The sequence below is a fragment of the Phocoena sinus genome, chromosome 4 (genome assembly GCF_008692025.1).
Source record: "Phocoena sinus isolate mPhoSin1 chromosome 4, mPhoSin1.pri, whole genome shotgun sequence".
NCBI classification, from domain to species: domain Eukaryota; kingdom Metazoa; phylum Chordata; class Mammalia; order Artiodactyla; family Phocoenidae; genus Phocoena; species Phocoena sinus.
This window is the reverse complement of record NC_045766.1, coordinates 97691685-97713897: the sequence shown is the minus strand read 5'-3', so window position 1 is coordinate 97713897 and position 22213 is coordinate 97691685. Positions and strand designations below refer to the sequence as shown.

The 22213-nt window shown below is 39.8% G+C and overlaps 1 protein-coding gene across 4 annotated transcripts in view; it reads left to right on the top strand.

Annotated features, from left to right (window-relative positions):
- COL8A1 (collagen type VIII alpha 1 chain) overlaps positions 1–22213 on the top strand; it is a 154982-nt gene that overhangs the window by 126219 nt on the left and 6550 nt on the right. For all 4 annotated transcript variants that reach the window (XM_032630264.1, XM_032630265.1, XM_032630263.1 and 1 more), the window contains one exon: positions 20995–21325. In XM_032630264.1, the coding sequence (XP_032486155.1) occupies positions 20998–21325 (328 nt within the window). In that variant the 5' untranslated portion in view covers positions 20995–20997. The remainder of the gene's footprint in view (positions 1–20994; positions 21326–22213) is intronic.

Genomic DNA, 22213 nt, shown 5'->3' with positions numbered 1-22213 from the left:
TGGCATTTAGCTGAGACTTGCATGACACGAAAAGGAGCTAGCCATGTGCAGAGTTGGGAAAAGACCATTCAGGCAGAAGGAACAGCTTGTGCATAGACCCTGGAAGAAGCAAATTGGTGAATTCAATGAATGGAGGAAGTCAGCGTGTCTGGCCCTTAATCAACAGGTAGAGGTGGAATGAGGGACAGGCAGGGACCAGTTGAGATCAAGGTCTGAAAGCAGTGAAGGGAGTTTGGATTTTATGCAAAGAATAATAGGAAGACATTGGAGGGATTTCAGCAGAAGAGTACTGTGCTCTGATTTACATTTTTTTCAATGATAATATTTACAGAATCACACTCTAATAAGGTTAAATGGAGTCAGAAGAAGAATTCCTTTCTCACATTATACATACAATGATCATCAACTTTAAAATAATTATAACATAATACACTAATTCTAACTAGAAGTATAGTTTCAGCATCACTAGGCTAAATGTAATGATTCAGCCATTCAGAAACATTCAGTAGCTCGCGAGTCCATAATGACCATCATTACCCAGGTGAGGCAGAAAAAAAAAAGTACCCTTTAATAAATTCTGAACAAATATATACCAGGCAAAGTAAACTCTATTTGAAATTAACACTCCTTCAGCCTAGTGTGCATTCTACAAAACAGGCACATTTGAGCTGTAACCTTCCTAGCTCATCAAGCTGGGTTTGTAATTTATGTTAATCCTGCACAGTGGAGAGTGAGCCAGGTCCTCTTCTGTGTTTTCCAGTCATGAATCCCAGCATGCTAACTGTGAAGGTGCCTAATGGTCCAAAGTGTGGCATTAGGCTGGTGTTCAAGGAATCTTAGCTTGCCCCCTTCTCTGGGGATGAGGTGCCCTTCTGGTGTGATTCAAGAGGCACCAAGAGGCCACCTTGCCCCAAGACCTCCTAGTGATCCTCACGTCCCTGGACTTCCTCATCACAGATTCCTCCTTGAGGTGATGGGAACTTTATTAAAAGGACAAATGTCTTATCCAGGAAGAGTAACCCAGTGGACACCATTGTCAGTCATGAATACCCTCCAACGCTGGTTTCTTAAATTACCTGGTTGTTGCTAGCAGAGTCCATTTGCAGTTTAAGTCAGGGGAGAAGTTTGGAAAGTCAAAAATGTGGTTTTAAAAGGAGCACAACTGAACTCTCTAACAACCTATATGGAAAGAATCTGAAAAGAATAGATATATGTATAGTTGAATCACATTGCTGTACATCTGAAACTAGCACAACATTGTAAATCAAGTATATTCCAATATAAATAAAAATTTTTTTTTCTAAAAGGAGAACATTGAAAAATAAACTGTGCTATTCAGCAGTTAAAAGAAATTGTACTATCAGTCTTATTTACAAAAGCCAAGATACAAAGATTATATATATACATATATATACACATATATATGTGTGTATACATATATATACCCATATATATACATATATATGTGTATACATATATATACCCATATATATACATATATGTGTGTGTATACACACACACATATATATATCTCACACACACACACACATATATATCTCACACACAACACACAAACACACACACACACACACACACTGCCTCCTCTTTGGGCACTCATTTCCATGCCTGCAAAATGAGTATAATAGCACCTGCCTCCCATAGTTGCTGGGATTGTATTAAATGGGATAATTTATGTAAAGCACCTAGCACAGTGTCTGGCACTTGGTAAACACTTATTCAAGTTTTTTTACTCTTAATATTTTTATTAATAATAGAATTGGCAGTGCCTAAAACATTCTCAGCCATTACAAAATATGTGTTCGATGAATTAATGACGAGACTTCAATTAACCCCTGGTAGTGCCAGTGTCGGAGCAAAGAATGATGTCTGGTTTCCATTTCACAGTGAGACTATTCCAGATGTTAAGGTCAGTGGTAGCCAGGAGTGAGTCAAACCCTCCTCTAACAGGATTCTGCTGAACTTTAGTATATTGTTTCTGCTCTGATTATTGTCTATACCTGTATGTTTCATGAATCTGACAGGACACAAATTAAATTAAAATTCAGGCTACCTATTATAATTTCTAGTCGCAAAAGATCTTTATTTTGAGGATCTTTATTTTAAATTAACTTTATAGTAACTTGAGCTCTTTGAAGGAAAATTCTCATGTAAGTTGTAATACACAATTACACTTTTTATGTTCAATCCAAAAGTTCCTTTAACAGGTCCTGGAAATACCCATTTTTCTACCCAGTCAGAACCAAGCAAATAGCCAGCCTTTGTGTCTCTGGACCACTATGTCCACATCGAAAACTACAGGTGGATGGAGAGAGAAATGATAGATTGGAAGATGAATAGGTAGGTGGGTAGATGATAAACATATATAAAAAGGCATTTTCTTCACATGTTTGTGAAAATGTTTTATCATTTGATTTTGGTAGCAGCTGGAACAAGTAGAGTTCAGCAGTGAGAATCAGATTACTCTAAAAAAATTCAGAATATATTATCATATGCTAAATAATACGTAGGTTTAGGAATTCTTTGCCTGACTCAGACTTCTCATGGATAACTCATTATTTTTTAAATATGCTTCTGTATAAGGCCAGATGCTCACAGAGATAATTCAAAAGTTATGTTTGCTATGCAATGTCTTCCATTTGCATTCTTTGCAAGTCTTGTTGAGACTGATATTAAAATAAGTTTGTTTTTTGTGGATACACATCAAGGACTAGAGTGCAGAAAAAGCCCAATCACACACTGGAAGATGGAGGGAAGCCAGCACGAGATTGTAAAAATGCTGGCAATTATCCTCCAAGTGAGTTGGTCAGCCCAACACACATGAACAGGAGTTGAATGTTTCCCTGTGACTAATTTCGCAGAGATGGAAACTGACCCAGGGAAGAAGTCTGAGCAGTCAACTGCTCAGCTGGCCAACCCCTCTAGACGATGAGTCATTCTAGGACAGGGACCTCATTCTCCACCCAGTGTTGTGTCTACAGCACCTGGCACTTGCTAAGTACTGAACAACGTTGAATGGATGGATCAATGAATTAAGTAATTAATGGATGAAAGCATTTCTCTGCCTTCCTTATATCTTAGAATTCCAATCCCCAAGTGGAGCACTGGGGGAGGATCTGGAGGTTGTTGTACAAACAAAGGCAAATGGCCAAGTAGTGTTTATAGGGAAATTTTACAGAGGGAGGAGCAGTAGCAGGTGTGAGGGTTCCCCCTTGTCCTTGGCACATTCCAGGCAAGGGTCATGCACAAATATCCAGCAGGCCTGGAAGTCAGACTCCAGGAGAGGAAGCTGCCCCTTGGCCTGTGAGGCTTTTAAACTGTGTGACTAGGGAAGCACGAGCCCTTCCTCTGGTGTGATCAGAGGCTGAGATCAAATAGCTCAACAATGTGGCAGAATTTTGGCTCCAATCCCCTTCCTGGATACTCATCAATTGTGACTGAGGGGAGCAGTAGCACCTCTCCTATCTGGGAGATGGGGTGCTAGCCTTGCACCTCCAGATAAATAATGCAGTGAGCTGGTGGCAGGATTTGCCCCATCCATGTGCATGTTTGAGAAGCATCGGTCCCTCCCCTGGCATGATGGGGTGAGGGAGGGCTGGGGTCTGAGTCTTGCAAATGACCAAGATTGTTCATCTCAAGCACGTTAGGGCTGGGCTATAGTCAGTCTCCATGGAGCTTTACTGGAGGTGGACCCTTCTTGAATACATGAGCTCTTGCCTCTCAGTGGGGATGCGGTAGACAAAAATTCATCATGCCATCATGACCAGCCCTTCTCCCCAGGAGCTGCTAGAGATTCTCTGTGGCAAGGCTAAGCTTCATGCCACCACCTCATGCCTCTGACTTCCCTAAGATACCTATTACCTTGTACCTCCATCTTACTATCTACCGATTCCCAGCCAGGGCAACGGGCCCAGAGCCCCTAAACTGCCCCAGGCCCCATTCTTCTCAATTGTCTGAGTTCCAGTGCGTTGGGCCCTGTTCTACATTATAGATCAGTCATTTGTCATAAAAACCTCTGGAATGTATTAGCTTTCCCAGGTTCTGGAACTTTAACAGAAATTGTGGGCACTTAGCAGACCTATGGAGGAGGTATTTTGGTTTCAGGTAGGGATGGGTGCTTTTTAACACCACCCTAGTCATCCCACATGGAATTTCCTCCTTGCTTATAAAGACCCTGCCCTTGAATCCAGTGAAGAGGGAAAACAATTTGGTTCGTGTGTCCCACTCTGGCCCTTGAAGACATTGGCTTTTATTCAGACTCAGGTTCGAAATGGGCTGATGAGGTTGTAAACACCAGGTAGGAATCAGAAGCCTGGAAAGGAGAAAAGGAATTAGGGATAGAGTTGGGAAAGGACAAGGGAAAGGGAAGAAGCAAGTGTAAGAGAAAAGGGGATAAGCAGGAAGCGGGATCAAGACAGGAAGCAAGACCAGTTTCTTTGCATTTTTTTCAGACTTTGTCTTTGCCTTGGGTTGCTGTTGAGGTGGAAGTGACATCTTAGTTGTGCTTGAATCCTTCATGGTTCCTAGCATGGTTCACAAATTGTTTGTTGAATGGGATAAATAAGAAAATTAAAGTGGTATGTGGTAATAAGCTCAGTGAAATGGGTCATGGGTCATGGTGACACTACCCCAACATCCTCACTGCATGTTGTCTGGTCAGCTTCGCTTCTCAAGCGAACAAAAGAAGGAAAAAAAATGAAAAGATTTTATTTTAATGGTAATTTCCATGACAGTAGCTGAAACCCTATCTCTTTGGAGATTTTTTTTCCCCTCAATATCCAGATTCTATTACTCTTACAGCAGAGAAGCTAGAAGCCTAGAAAAGCTGAATGGCTTACCCAAGGCCACACAGAGGCAAGTGTGGAGCTCAGGACAGACACTCCTGTTTTCCAACTCTCAGGGCTACAACTGTGAGAAGGGGAAATTGAACCCCATAGGATGTTCTGTTCCAGAGCAGACACAGATTAAGTATAAGATTCAGGTGAATTAATAAAATATAAAACAAAACGTGGGGAAAGTAAAAATAAATTGTAGACTACACAAAGCTGAAATGGGATCATGACACCCAATCCTTAATCTGTTTGCTATTAGGGTGGAGAACAAGATAGTGCTTTGCTTTCTGGAATTCAGACATACTTTCTATTTATTATTTATAAATTTGAATATTTAAAGGAATACAAGGAAAACTCACACAAGGCAGGCTGGGCCTCTTTATAATGTAAATACCTTTCCAATGGGGAAAAAAAATACTGAAAGATGGTGAGTTTGTCTTCTGACAGTATTTCCCAGACACTTTTTTTATTGTTAGCAAAGCTCCCTTGAGTGTAACTAAGATTTTCAGAGCAGTGGTAATGTTAAATCAAAGGGAAGGAAAATTTCAATAAGAACCAAGCTGCCCCAACTCCCCCTTTATTTTTAAGCAGAACCATCAAAGGGCAGCTAATGGAACTATAGTTAAGTGGCATTAATTCATCCCTAAGAAGACTCTCCAAGAGTTTTATTGCTATATAAGGGAAAGCCATAAACCAGCAGGAGGAGAAAGCAAAGAAAATAAGTCTGGGGAGTCATCTTGTGTAAGAAAGTGAGCAGGTGGTCCATAATGTGTCCTTGGCTGGTTTCCACAGTGAGGAGACAGAAATTCATGGCAAGGATGTGGCCCACAAAACAGGCAATCACAGAGAAAAGAATCGCGGGACTCTGCAAAGTGTTGTTGAAGAGTTCACATGAGTATGAAATCATCACATGTTCATCTCTCCTCCTGCTTCTCACCCTCCATCCAATTTCATGTTAATGCTTGATTCCACAGCCTATTGCCTGACTCTTTCCAGTGTCTGGCATAATTAGGACAGAACAAAAAAGGACTAGACTGGGTAGAGACAAGGACAGTGAGTTTTTAGACTTGAAAGGAACATTGAGGATCATTTAATCTGACACTCTGGGTTTTACAAACAAGGAAATGGAGTCTCAGGGATTACCTTTATGGAGGGTGAGAACTTCAAAGATTTTTCACTTGAGGTCTAGAGTCCTAAATTGAATATTAAGACTGGGGATCTAGAAAAATGCCTCCGTGATACTGTCATTCAGCTCAGGCCAAGTCTAAGACCTTTAGAACAGCCATAGAGACTATTACAAGCATCCTGTGATGAATGACAATTATTACCAATCTCAAGATTATGTTACCTTCAATCAACCCTTCCCTGTCTTTACAAAGTTTGTTATTTTTAAAGCAAAAAGAGCACTCGATTTCTAAGGAAGCAAGCCTAATATGTAGGATTTCTCCTTCTTGTGAGTTGGCAGGGGACACTAGAACACAAAATCAGGAGTGAGAATGAAAACCGTAGACAGAGAGAAGAGGAAGGTTGATCCAGTATTCAGAAACTGTAATGCACTCTCAGCCTTCCCACCACCCAAGATCTTATTTAAACATTTAGAAAAGGCGGGAGAAGATGGGATAAAAATATGGTGCCATTCATTTATTGGCTTGGCCAAAAAGTTCTTTTGGGTCTTTCTGTGCGATGTTACGAAAAACCCAAATGAATTTTTTGGCCAACCCAATGTTTGTCCAATGAGCAATTATAAAGCCTATTTTGTACACAGTTATGAACCAGGTGCAGAGAATCTCCAGAGATAAATGTCTGACCGCAGGGCTCCAGACACTTGAGAGAGCTTGTATATGGAGCTTCCTGCCCCCCATAGCCAGTTGGTAGATTTTATGACCATTGTTCAAAATAAAATACATTACAAATTTGCTTCATTTGGGGGAAAATTAATATTTTCTATTTAAATAAATGCTTGTGGCTAAAAAAGATTTGGGATTTATTTGGTATTTTGGATTTGAGGTTACTACTTTGCACTTACTATAAAAGAAGCATATGTTGAATTGAGTCTGTTTTTTCAGATACAAAACTCAATGTAGTTTTTTTTTTTTGCGGTACGCAGGCCTCTCATTGTTGTGGCCTCTCCCGTTGCGGAGCACAGGCTCCGGAAGCACAGGCTCAGCGTCCATGGCTCACGGGCCCAGCCACTCCGCGGCACGTGGGATCTTCCTAGACCGGGGCACGAACCCGTGTCCCCTGCATCGGCAGGCAGACTCTCAAACCACTGCGCCACCAGGGAAGCCCTCAATGTAGTTTCGAATTAAGCAAGGATCTAAGGTGCTGGGGAGGGGGACGTGAATCTTTCAGACACAAGTCTTGGAATATGGTAAACACTAAATAAATGTGAACTATCCAGTATTATTATTCCTCAAGTTCCTGAAAATAGTACGAAAAGATCAAGCTTCTAAAAAAAGTGATCTTAAGCTGATTATTTTTCTGACCTAAAAGTATAGCTATTATTACTCGTGGATCTTACTTCCTTCAACAGTAAAATACAGCCTAAGTCCTGCAGCCGCTCCCACAAGGCCAACCTGCTGCCATCACCGCCTAGAAATGTCTTTGGTTCTCTGAATGTTAAAGCCAAAGCCCTTCACAGTCAATACAAAGACAGGCTGCAGTGGCCAGTTCTCTACCGAGAGGGGAGCGAGACGAGATGGAGCATTTGAACCGAGTGCTCGTGGGCGACAAGCAGGTGGGGCAAGGGCTGAGGGGTGGGAACCCAGACACTACACTTGTTATCCACCTAGTAGGAGCTATCTATACCTGACCTGTCTTTGGTATCTCAGGCAAGGGGACAATTGGGCAGCCTAGTTTTCATAATAGGTCTGGAGCAAAGTGAAGACAAAAAATCATTATCTTTCAAATTCTTCAAAAACAGGACTGCAATTAAGTGTGGTGGAACAGGTGCCCATAATCCCCTCTACTGCTACTGCTTCTCGTCATCCTCCTTCTCCCTCTTTAAATAATAACTAACACCTACCTATACAGTGCTTACTATATCTAAGCACTGTTCTCGGCATTCTACCTGCATTAATTCCCTTCACATCCTCCATAACCTCAAAAGATAGACAATGTTACCATCATCCCCAACTTATCTTGAGGAAATGGAAGAACAGAGAGGTTAAGTAACTTAACCTTAACTAGGTCTAAGATCACAGACCTAGTACATGATAGAATCAGGATTTAATGCAGGCAGGTTAGCTCAGAGTTGCTGCTCTTAACCATTATCCCCTACAGCTGCCCTTTAACTGTTGTAGCTGCCAATGTCTGCTTCTAGATAACCCCCTCCACTTCCCTCCTTACTCTGCTGAGTAATTACCATTTATTCTTCAAACCTTAGTTCTAACACTGTCCCTCAAGGACCTTGTGTCTCACCAACCTGCCACCCACACACCCCGTCCAGGTTAAAGTCTGTTTTGTCTTTATTGAAGCACTTATGCCAGATTAAGATCTAACTTGCAATAGTTGACTGGAAACTTCTTGAGAGTATGTCCTTGTTTCTCACTTATTTTTATATATAGCCAGCCACTAACATAGTAGTGCCTAAAAATTCCATATAAGATTGTTGAATTTAATAATTAAACGAATCAACGTGACACAGTAGAGAGAAACAATGCCAGGAGTTAGAAATTTAAGCAAATACAGCCAGGGGAATTCCCCATACAATGTTTTAGCGCAAGAGAGATGTTAGAAACCATCTGATACCAAGGCACCCAGCAGCCTAAATGTTGGATTCTGCTCGCAGGGAGGCATTTGTTTTTTCTACCAGACATTTTTTTTTTTTTTTTTTTTTCGGTACGCGGGCCTCTCACTGTTGTGGCCTCTCCCGTTGCGGAGCACAGGCTCCGGACGCGCAGGCTCAGCGGCCATGGCTCACGGGCCCAGCCACTCCGCGGCATGTGGGATCTTCCCGGACCGGGGCACGAACCCGTGTCCCCTGCATCGGCAGGCGGACTCTCAACCACTGCGCCACCAGGGAAGCCCCCAGACATTATTTTTAAAGAAATCAACCCCAAGTGTCAAGATGAAGAGGTTTCACAAAATGTCCCAATGTGTGGCTTCTCTTGAAAAATTGGAAAGCCTGCCCAAACCAGGCAAACAAGTGAGTAGTTCAACTACTGCCCCATTGGATAGGGTAGTGCTCCCTAGTTCACTGTAAACTCTGGCCAGCTGACTCCACTCACTCCCCGGTCTCCCTGCTTCCTCCAGGTATTTAGGCTCTTTCCCCCTCTAATTCATTCCCCTCGTCTTATAGTTTAGGAAGAGGAGGCCCTGAAAAGCACAGGAGTATATCATGACAGAGAGGTGGCTACATACACCCCAGGTCTCTCATCTCCAATTCAGTTTCCTGTCCCCATTAAGTCCTAAGAAATAGCACTTATAAAGCATGGTTATCAGTGCAATTCCTCATTTTTGTGAATTCTTTGTACACTGTAGCAAGGTTTGCTGAAAAAAAGGAAGGTCTCTTCTACACTCTCAGCCTCCTTCACTTAGGCGTCTCCAAGAACTGGCATTTGTTACATAATTCTTTGTCCTTTCCTTTCTCCACTTCCATTTTCTCTGAAAAATGTTCAGTGGATTAACTGTGAAAGCCTTATGATTTTCCTCCCAGACAGCACATCCATCTCTTTCTCCCTCAAAATAAATTCCACCACTGAAAGAAGCAGAACTTCCAATACCAAGATAGCTGTGGTTTGGTTGCTTTCAGTGCTTTGCCTGTGTTCAAAGGGTAGGATGTTACCACGCAGGCTAATTATCTATATGGAGCTGTGGTTGAAAAGTGGTGGATTTAGAGACTGCCCTCTCTGTGGCTGACAGTTTATCACAACTTGGCATTTTAGGTTTAGCCCCAGCTTGAGAGCTCAATTTTTTTTGTATTTAAATTCATTTTTGGGAACAGTCCTGTGGAATGATCTCTGCTACTCTTAAACCGTGCAACAGAGAAAGAACAAATTCACATTTTTACTGACCAAGAAATTGTTGAGATTTTTTTTTTAGTTCTTATATAATTCAGAAATTTTCAGGGGTACATATTGTAACTTTAGTAGGATTGCTCTTCTGACTGGAGATTAGCCATATGAGTGTGTGTGGGCAGGGGGAGGGGAGAGCAATTATGGAGGAAATTTATTAATTATTTTTATTTCCAAGTGCTGTTGGTTTGATTTAATATTTTGCCCATGTGTGATAGAAACTCTAGAGCTTGACTTTTAACATCAAGTCATTCAAGGTTATGTGGCTCAAAGTAATCTTAGCTAAATAAAACTTCAACACCTGATTTCAACTGGTGATTTCAACACCCAAATCACCAGTTCGAAAGTGAAAAAAAGTCAGTTGGCAGCCTCGTGTCCGCTACCTCTCGCCTTTCAATCCACAAAGACACATATGCATCCATACAGTAATTTCATTAATAAATATCTTAGTATTATGGAAGACGGAAAAGGCTAGGATTTCTTGCTTGGTTTAGGGAATTTTGGTTTGTTTCACAGTTTCCTATAAAAATACTAAAATGAAGAGTCTACCCGCCATGATAGCCAGCTAATCAGAAGAAAATGCCAGCACAGGAAGTTGGCTTGCTTGCTTAATCTTCTGGATATATTGATAGAGTAAATACTAAGTGCCAATCAGAATGGGAAGGAGAAAAGAGACCTTCCTGTGCTTTTCAGTCCTTCCTTGCCACCATCGTAGGAAAATATTGGGAGAAACATCCCTGGTGGCAAAGGGCTCTCCATCCTGCTTCCAGGAAGTGCCCAGGCTGGCTGGGAACTGGGCCTGCTGTACTTTATATTTCAACTTTCTCAACTTTCAAAACTTTGACCAGAACTAACTCATTTGAGTGTCACCTAATCTCTCACCTTTTCTTGGGTAAGATGCTGAGCAATAGTGAAGCATCTAGAAGACACAGAGAATTGCAGAAAAGTAGAAGAGGCAAGAGCTTCTAATATGACAGCCTTCCTCAGGAAAAGTTGGAGTCCAAAGGCAGGCCATCTCCTCCTCCTTATGACTCCCTCCCACATCTAGAGGCTACCCTAGGACCCCAAGTTCTTCAAGTTCAGGACCTGGATAAAGGTCATTCAGGAAACAAGTTATGTGCTTTTGTCTTTTTACCTAACTTGGGTTAAACTTTCTAGTCTCTGCAACCTTAGATATTTTGGGAATGAGTGTGATTTTATCATTTTACTTTATTCAATTCATTCATGTTATTTACTAAGAACAACTTCTACAACAACTACCAAATGTCAACTATGCATATGACAAGGAAATTGCTGAATTTTGTTTGGTTGAAATTCACTTGTAATCCCATTGGTCTGAACAGAGTTCAGGATTAAATTAAAATGTTTGCAGTGAACAAATGTTCCATGAAATTTATATATTTTTTCCTTCCACTTTCATCGAGATATAACTGACATATGGCACTGTATATATTTAAGGTGTACAGCATAATGATGTGACTTACATGCATCAGGAAATGATGACCACAAGAAGCTGAGTGAACATTCATCTTCTCCTATAGATACAAAACAAAGGAAAGAGAAAAGATTGTTTTCCTTGTGATGAGAACTCTTAGGATTTACTCTCTTAACGACTTTTCATAGATACCATACAGCAGTGTTAATTGCATTTATCATGTTGTGCATTACATCCCGAGCACTTATTTGTCTTATAACTGGAAGTCTATACTTCCATGTCCATGATATTTATATGTTACAAAATACATTATAGTTAGTTGCTCTAAACAAATATTTTTACAATGTCCAGTTCAGTGATTTACATTAGATGAAACTTCCTCACACGTCTCTCCCTTGCAAAGGCCTGAAAACACCGTTATTTTAAACTGTGTCATTTACACAAGCTGTAGTAGTGCCAAGAAGGCAGAAAGATGCTCATGTGAACGGTAGAGTTCTCTCCAGCCCTTCTCGGTCACACCAGGAAGGAATTTGCCTTGCTGCACATCGCTGGGCCCAAGGAATGGGGAGGGTCTTATTCTTGAGAAGCCCTCATCTTTGCCTGCTTTACTATAGAGCTGCCTCTAAATTTTGGATCTTCCATTTTTCTTCAAAAATGAACATTATAAAAAAAAAAAAAAGAACATTATAGCTCCTAAAAACGACTACATCATCCTATTCACTTCCTACTTCGCCTTCCCAAGGTGCATACTTTGTATTCATTTGTCATTCCTATGACAGGAGGCATGCATCGATACTTGCTGAATGACTCTGGGGGACATTTTGAGCCTATACATTGTAGGGAGGTTTTATCATTTGTAGCCACTTTTTAAAGATTTCTCAATAAGCTTCAACTTTTAGTCAATCTTCGAATATGGTATAAAAGAGGTTATAAATCACATTTTTGTCTGTATATTTTATTTCTTATTTAGGTTCTTTCTTTGGTTTCTTGTCAGATACACCTTCTTTCATCAGAGGGATACTTGCAGGGGGGCTGTTCAGACCCTTCTCCCTCCCTCTCCACCTGTAGAAGGTGGGGGGAGTGAAATGCTGAAAAGTAACCGGAAGTGTGAGATGACGTCCAAAAGGCTTAAGCATGTACATTCATGAAATCATTTGTCCATGAAGTATGGATTTGTTGTTCATGTTCACAGCTACCATAGAGTTTTAGAACTAGAGGGGACCTTGAGGTCATTTAGCCAATGTCCCTGTCCTGCAGATGAGGAAACTGATGCCCACTCAGAGTAGGTGACTTGCTTAGGTCAGAACCAGCAAATAGGTGCTCTGTGCTCTGCAAACAATGATGCCTTCATATTATGGGAAGAAAAGCTAAAAATGAAAAAAGGGTTCCACTTTAGAACTTCCCTTTTAGGGGTTCTCTCAAGTGTTTTATAAACTCTTTGGCAGCTGACATGATTCCAGTTAGAGAAACAAAAGGAGTTAATTGCAGACTTCAAGTATGTGAACTATTATTTTAAGTAAAATATTCTCCAGATGTTTCCCACCTCCTTTGAGAATAGAAAAGAGGAAATGAGCTTAAATTTCAGCAAGAAAGATTCAGATTAGATATTAGGAAATGTAGGTCTGTGAATCCTGCAATTGGTTACCAGGAAATGTTGTGAAATCTCCTTTTCTGGAGAACTTTTGGAATGTGGCAGTTGGCCATCCATCTCAGAGGGGTTATGTGGGTGGCCCATAGAGCCAAAGACACAACCTAATTGACACCTCAAGTTCTGTAGGTCCCAAGAGGTCATGCTCTGCCCATAGCTAGGTGGTGGGGCTGTTCGCTCCTCTTAACTATAGCAAAATTCAGGATTCATCAGTGAAGCACATGTTCAAGTTCAGTTTTATACATGTATCAGTCCTAATAGGTGTAATTGGGTAGACTGACTAAAACTAATGGATGCTTATTGGATATTTTTGCCCACTGCCGTCACTGATTGATTGACTAATATCTGATGGTTTAATTTCTTTGGGATCCATCTCAGCATATTCACCTTGACTTCCTTAATACCTTCCAAGCTTGTGTCCCTAGTCCACAGAGCAAAAAGTAAGGGATCCAGTCCAGGATCTTCTCCTATATACAGGGAAATTCTTTATTTCAACGAAAAAGGCAGCCTTGGAATTTGGAGGACAAGATGGAGAAAAGTGGATGTATAATTAGATCTGCACCTTGTTATCTAAGGTATTGATGATATCTCCTAACAATAATCAAATGAGAATTACTTTTTAAAAATTTTTATTGAAATATAGTTGATTTACAATGTTGTGTTAGTTTCAGGGATACAGCAAAGTGATTCAGTTTATATACATATATAAAATTTACACATGTAACATATATTTATATATATATTATTTTCCAGATTCTTTTCCATTATAGGTTATTACAAGATATTTAGCATAGTTCCCTGTGCTATACAGTAGGTCCTTGTTCGTTATCTATTTTATGTATAGTAGTACGTATATTTTAATCCCAAACTCCTAATTTATCCCCTCCCCCGCTTTCCCCTTTGGTAGCCATAAGTTTGATTTCTATGTCTGTGACTCTATTTCTGTTTTGTAAATAAGCTTATTTGTATCAGTTTTTAGATTCTACAAATAAGTGATATTGTATGATGTTTGTCTTTTCAAATAAGAATTTAAAATTTCTAACTTGGAATGTAACAGTCTTGAATTTCAGTAAAATAATCAACTGTATAAATACAGGATGGGGAGATATCATTTGAGAGAGTTTAGTGTTAAAAAAAATAAAAATAAAAGACCTAGTAAGTGGACAAAGGATTAATCATATGTATTTAAAGTATGTTCACGGTGCTGGCATAAAGTAAGTGCTCAAAAACGTAGCTAATATTATTATAACTTTGATGTTTATTGCCTTTCCTCCCCTAGCCATCCTCTGGTTCTGGTTTTCTAAATACAGTCACTGATTTTGCCCAATGCTAATATAAAACAGCACTAAACCATTCTTCTACCTACCCCAAAAAAATCCATTCCCCCCAAAGAATTAGGTTTTCTGAAGGTATCATCAGAAGAGTTAGAGTTTCTTCATCTCTGAGGAAATGAAGGAGGGAATTTACAATATGTATCCTATTATAAACACAAAAAGTTCAATTGAAAAGACTTTTTCCTTTCTTGACTGCTCCTCCATTGGAAATCTTTTCTCCGACTCTTTCCCATGCAGCAATCACACTTAATCTCCTCCGGAATCCACCCGAAGGCCAACTTTCCATACCCTCTATTATTTAGAGTTGTTTCTATCTTCCTTTAAAACCCAGGTGCCAGCCCATCCAAACGCAGAAGGCTCAGTTTCTACAGTAAAGTGGGTTTCAAAGAGCATCACCTCAACATCCTTACCCACCCTCTCCTTTGTTTTTCTCCATATCATCCAACACACCGTACATTTATGATTTTATTTAGTTTGTGTCCCCATCATAATCCTCAAAATGTTAAAAACACAATTCTCATTTGTAAGTGAACATGTCAAAGTTTTAAATGATGACAAAGTCAATTTGAAATATAATGTTAAAAATCTGGGTTTTTCATTGTAATGAGCAGATAAAAAAGTATGCTGAGATAATGCTAAGTTTGATACAAAACTGGTTAACATTCTAAACGGCAATAAAACCATAACCTGAGTAGGGTTAATCAACATAGTTTATAGAGTTGTTAATATCCTGTAATACTAATAAATTATGCAACAAAGTTACATATCCCTAGTTCCATTACCCTAAGGTGGGCTTATTTACATGGCAATAAAAGATCATGTGACCATCTATCTTTTGCCTTAGCCAAGTTGGGGGATATATTTCTTAATACCCACTTCCCCACCTCCCATTAAAAGTAACCTACATGTGCACTGCCATTTACGAATCAAAAAAGTGGGTCTCCCCTATAAGCTGCTCAGATAATAAAAATAGCAACAGAAGTTGCACAAGAAGGTCGTAAGTTGCCTTATGAATGTTTCCATCATTATTAATATTCAGGTAGGAAATATGAAGGCCTTCTGTCAACAACTGTTGTAGGAAGGATTCCAAATGGGGAATGAGGCTGAATTTGATATTTTCTAAAGCCCCTATCAACACTGCAAGTTTTGACTGTAAGGGTTCATCAATAAATGTTGAGGAAGTCAAAAGAATATCACACATTTTCCTGGTTCTCAGGAAACCTACGATTACGGTGAGGTCTAATGGACAAAAAACAATAGGAAAAAAAATAAGGTTGATTCGAATTATATTTAACTTTGTGTAAACTTTCAGTAGTACTAGCAGAATAATGATGTTTGAGGAGGTAGGTAGGGAAGACTTTACAGAAGAGGTAGGAATTGAGTTGGTCTGGAGGAATGGTAGGTGTTATGGGCTGAGTTGTGTCCCCCCAAATCATATGTTGGAGTCCCAATTCCCCATACTTCAGAATGACTGCATTTGGAGATAGCGTCTTTAAGGAGGAAATTAAGGGTAGGCCCTAATCTAATATGACTGGTGTCCTTATAAGAAGAGATTAGGACACAGACATGCAGAAGAAAGACCATGTGAAGACGCAGGGAGTAGATGGCCATCTACAAGCCAAGGAGAGAGGCCTCAGAAGAAACACAGTCTACAAATACCTTTATCTTGGACTTCTAGCCTCCAGAATTGTGAGGAACTAAATTTCTGTTGTTTGAGCCACTCAGTCTGGGGTACTTTTTTTATTGCAGTCCCAGCAAACCAATACAGTAGGGTTGAAATATGGAGAGGGGTTTAAAAAGAATAAGAATCCTCCAGAAAAACAAGAATACCATGAAAAAAGAGGTCAAAATGAGGACTGACATAGATGAGGAACAGAGTCTTGAAACAGGGGTTTACATTAATGAATGGTACATACAGCTACCGTTATCATTAATAAGACTCTTTCTTTTTTCCAGTATTGTGTCTTAAGAGAGATAAATAAACCTTTCAACCTTCGCACCTCTATCCAAAATTTACTTCCTCAGAGAGGTCTTCCCCCACCATCCTTCCAAAACAGCATCTACCACCCCAAGCCATTTTCAAGCCCTTTCCCCTGCTTTATTTTCTTCACAGCACTTAAATCTGAGATTACAAAATTTATTTTTAACTTGTTAATTACATGTCTTCCCACACTAGAATGTGAGTTCAATGAGATCAGGGACTTACCTCTCTAATTCACCTCTCTTTCTCTAATCCCCAGAACAGTTTGTAACACTTAGTAGGTATACCATAAATATCTGTATCTAGCAAATGAATTTCCCTGAGAAAAGCAATCAATCAGGAGAGAATTTTCTTTGAGAGGCATGGAAAAGCCAAGAAAACAATTCTGGTAAATATTGGAGGAGTAGGATACTGTGTGACTTTCCCTTGTTTTAGGTGTGGTGAATCTGAAGCCTTGAGAAACTACAAACTCTGTGTGAGGGGGCAAGTAGGGGGCACAGAGGAGGGCCATCCGGCAGCAGATGAGAGAGGCTTGTCCACACCGCATACAACATGGACACACATACCCAAATACAGACATGCTGGGAAAGGGAAAGGGAAAGCTGTCTGGGAAAGTTGGGAAAGTTGGATTTAGGGCAAGGATTGAAGGTTTAAATACTTAAACATTCTTTCAGACAGTAAGCCAAAATCTCATGAGGATCAACATACAAATAAAATGCTGAGGAGCGTCTAAAATAATATATATCACATTACTCTGTTATATACATTACAGATCACATGAGGAAACTGAAACTCTCTGCAGCCCTGCCCAAATATAGGGAACCATTTAGGGCTGTTCAAACAGTGACTAGGACTGGCGACTCTGACCCCAGAATGAATAACCGCCTTGGTTCAGCTGTTCTTTCTTGCCATTTTTAACAAGTACATTTTAATGGCCATTATTGTTTTATTCATGTTAGGTTTATCATTATTGCAGTTAACCTCACATTTTCTTTGGCTAGTATCCTTTTTTGAAAGTCTTTGACATTTCAGTTGGTTTTGATTTGTCTTTTTGGTCACACTCCATTAATAATAACAAACGTGAGGAGTGCTTTTCGGCTTACAAAGAATTCATAGTATCATTTGTGCCCTTGAACAGCACTGTGGGAGAGTCAGAGATTATAATTTCTGTTTTATAAGCAAGGAAACTGAAGCTCAGTGAAGATAAGGGACTTGCAGAAAGTTATAAACACAGAGAATGGCAGAGCTACAACTCAACTCCTGCCTTTTGGTTTCTTCTACAATGCGCTTCCTGTATGACATGACACCCATCACTAAGCTAGCCTGGCTGGCAAAGATCCAGTGTTCACACACAGTATGTATGTTTATGTTCACATGTACTCAAGCACACACACACCACATAACGGTTATCAAATAGAAACCCAAGAACACATTAAACAGAACTCACAGCATTATTGTGCTCTACATCCTTAGAAAAAGAAAAACGAGGCAAGAAAACCCACTACCACCATTTCTCCCTAGCAGGAATTCTGAGGTTCCTTCTTCCCACCAGGTGTTTGTACAGTGTTACACAAATCTGATGTTCTTTTGAGTGATTTGGGGAGAATCTCCACACCACTTTGATCACCAAAAATACCCTCAGGGACAAGAGGGAAATGAGTAAGGATAAGTCAAGTGGTAAATTCTAACCAGGGCCCCTACATAAATATTCAAGCTAAAACTGAATGAAGTTTATTTAAATAAAGATCCAGAGAAACGGCAGATGGCAGACTGAAAGAGGTAGTTTTCAGGAGAGAAAGGCCAAGCCTATGAGAGGAAATAATTGTAGTAGAGCAGAATCCCAGTGAGCCTTTGGTATTCAACTGGTCTTCTTCCAAGCATTTCACCCTCTTCCAATTTTCCAGTGTTTCATTAGACTGTCCTGGTTTGAAGATAATTAAGTAAATCCAACACATCCACTGAATTGAAGGAAGGGTGAAGGACGAAGCATGCTATCTATTATCACTCCAAGTTCAGGGTTTAATAGTGAAACTCATTAACCTCCAAAGTTAGAATTAAATCTCAGGCTACACATCACCAGATATTACCACTATCAGCTCTCTTGTGACTGCCTTAGACATTGAATGTTAGAGTCAGATGGGGTTTAGAGAACAACTGAGTCTTATTTTTAACAAAAGAAGTTGAAGGGATCTGTTCAGATACACAAAATTAAGATGAAGTTCTGGTCTTATGAGTAAAAAAAGTAAGGAACAGTGGTGCGTAGAACAGGCTGTAATTTGTCTTAAATGGGTGTGCATATTCAGAGAATATCTCTGGGAAAATATGAAGGAAAATGGGAAATGTTGTTACTTCAAAGGGAAAGGATTTTAGATACTAAAGAACAGAAGTGAGAAGAAAATTTACTCCCCCCCCATATCCTTTGCTACTCATTAATAGTTTACACATCTGTCACTCCTACCAAGAAGTGTAAGCTCCTTGAGGGCAGGGCCTATTGACCATATTATAGTCATCTTTGTAATCCCTGGGTGGGTCTCTCATTGTGTCTCATAAATACTCAATAAACTACTGTTGAGTACTTACAACAGATGTTCTTTTTCCATTTAAAATAAAGTTGACTATTGAGTATAAATCAATATTAATTTTGTGGCTCTTTCCAAATGGTTTATAACAATTAATCATTCATATAAGGACATAAAATAACAGCTTTCTATCTTCTCCCATTTAGAGTACACTTGAAACAAATAGTTTTCGAAGACTACTCTGACTTATGAAATAGAGAAAGTTGTATAAATCATTTTGCTGACAGATGTTTCTTCATTTTCACCCCAAAGGGGGAAAAATGATTAGTTAGTATATTTAGAAAAATTGTAATGCAGTGAATTTCATGGTGGAGATTTTTACTAAATATTTTCTTAGGTGCTTTTTATTAACCAATTCTTCTGTAGCCTGTTCATACTCTTGGCATTACTCTTGAATACGATGTTGCAAAGTCAACCCACATTTTCTAAGAAGTGGAAAACTATGATCCAGAATTAAGTAAGGCAGAAGCAAAGAAAACAAACTCTTAGGAGAATGGAACTTAAATTATTTACTCAGTTAGTTATTGTATTAAATTATTTACTCAAGTTTACTCAAAGTTTTCCAGAAGACATTTACATTAAAAATTGTGAGAAACTTGCCACTTCTTTCTCCATCCCCCCAATTCCCCCCCTCCCCCCACCCCGCCACGTCCCATCTCTCAGCATTATGATGACACTCCATTTAGGATTCAGATTTTCGTTAAGTCCCTCTATAAGATGTGGAAGCAAAGCCTTATGTGTAGTTTTAGGACCTCCGGGTAACTGAGCAGACGTCAATGTGTACCACACTTGCCCTCTAGCGGGAACTTGTGAAAACTGCAGTTCCCTGGGATGTTGGTTCTTCAACCCTGCGCGTTTCCAAACACCCATCTCGAGCTGTTTTTTATAAACAGATAAACCTCATTTATACTTATTCTACTAATTACTAATTTGCAAAGGGTGCTATTAAAAGGCTTAAAAACAGCTTATTCTTGCGAGTAAACATCTCTATCTTATTTACACAACAAATTTGCTTTGTAAACTCCTTTCTTCATAATAGTACAAAGATAAACTTTAATGATCTCCAGGTCCAATAAACCTAATTCTGAACAAATGACTTCATAGTACATAATTAGAAGAAAGAAATGGTATCCCTGTATGTACATAATTATGATGGTGATTTTTTTTTAAATGACATTTTGGGGCTGTCACATGAAGTACCTTCTTTCCAATTCAGAAGATATCTTCGGTTTTTATTGTTGTTCTTGTTTGCTCTTTAACCTTTATACGTTTATGACCACACCAAAGCAGCCAAAGGACATCTGACATATGGAAAAACTACTGCCCCTGGCATAAAGCCTATAAATTATTAACTGTTTCCATTTACAATAGAATATAGAATTTCAGCACTTACTAACAAAGTTATGACTTGCCACTAAGTTTGCTTCATTTTGGAGAATCTATTCTATCTGTTAGGATTAAGTTCAGTGAAAATGTATGGCACCCAAAATAATGGCTTAAAGAAGGTAAATCTTTCTCTCTTGCGTAAACAAATTCCAAACTTAAGGATGAATATCAATATATAGCGCCTCCAAGTTCAACCAAGGCTCAGGTTTCTTCTAGCTTATTGCTCTACCATCCTCAATGCACAGCTTTCACTCCATGGTTCATGGTGTCTGGCCTGTTTCTGGGTAATATATATCCACGTTCCAGCCAGTGGGAAGAAGCAAAAGGAAGAACATGCTCACTCCCCTTAAGGAGCATTCTTGGAAGTTGCACCCATTACAACTACACGCAACAGACCAGAACTTTGTCACGTGGCCACTTCTAAATGAAATGCCGTCATTCTAGCCTTGCTCTATTCCAGCTGAAAGTCAGGGGTGCCAATACTATGGGAGAGGGCAGAGCTCATGTTCAGGGACAACCAGCAGTCTCCCCATAGCTTACAATCCCACCAGCTGCCTTCATTTGATAGATCCTACACTTTCCTGGGTTTTGTCTGTTTGTTTTCTCTTGAAAGGTGACACCTTCCCTTCCATTTGTCTTCCACTCATGAAGTTCTGCTAATAAAGACCATGATTCCTTTTCTTTTTTTCTCCCTTCTTTCCCTAAGTAAACTCCGGTCACCTGGTCGGCTGATTTTCACCATGTTGGTGCGTACCTTCCTCCACAGGTGATGGCTGGTCCACCTGCCCTTCTGCAGCTGCTGGGAGTACTGCTTACCATTTCCCTGGGTTCCATCCGGCTCATCCAAGCTGGTGCCTACTATGGCATCAAGCCGCTGCCACCTCAAATTCCTCCTCAGATTCCACCGCAAATTCCACAATACCAGCCCCTGGGCCAGCAAGTACCTCACATGCCTTTGGGTAAAGATGGCCTTAACATGGGCAAGGAGCTGCCCCACATGCAGTATGGCAAAGAGTATCCACATCTACCCCAATATATGAAGGAAATTCAGCCGGCACCAAGAATGGGCAAGGAAGCAGCACCCAAGAAAGGCAAAGGTAACATACTTCGGTTCTGCTGTAAGACAGCAGCTTTCCAAAACCCTAAACAATACGCTGCGGGTGGGGAGAGCTAAATTTTAGACATGTTTCTTTTAGCATGTGTGACTGACATTCATTAACTGCCTGTGTCCTAAACCCTATCCTTGAAAAGTTCAGGTCTTGAAGAAAGACAAAATTATTGTATGTTGTGCTTTCTTATTTCAACAGCATCAAATGACAAAAAGCATACTTCATAACAAATAAGTTTAGTCCCTTACTCATTATTTCTTTATTCAAACATACAGCAACTAATGAGCATCTCTTTTTGTGTCCGGCTCTAAGCCAAAATGCTAAGGGATATAGCAGTGGAAAAAAAGAAAAAAGAAGTGATGTCAGTCTTCAGAACTAGGAGAGCAATGTTATAAGAACCTGCTGTGTTAAAAAAATCATATGAAAGCACTTTGTAAACTAGGTGCCAGATAAACGTGTTTTTAAGAGTGCTCTAATTAAGTTGTTACATATGTCAATCAATAAATCTACAGAAGGAGCCCAAAGAGTACAGACTATATACCTACCTAGAGATGATGTTACCTGAAAATCTCTCCATTACTTTCTAGGCATATTCATTAGTTATTCAACACCAGCAAAATGCCTATCACTGTGAGAGACATTTTCTTTTTTTAAAATTTTTTTAAGTCTTCTTTTTTTTTTTTTGGCCACACCGTGTGGCTTGTGGAATCTTAGTTCCCCGACCAGGGATTGAACCCGGACCCTTGGCAGTGAGAACACAGAGTTTTAACCACTGGGCCACCAGGGAATTCCCGAGAGACATTTTCTTATAAACTCAGTTGGTTTATAAGAAACGTAGGAAACCTAGCACTTGCAGGAAAGGAATTGCAATCAGAG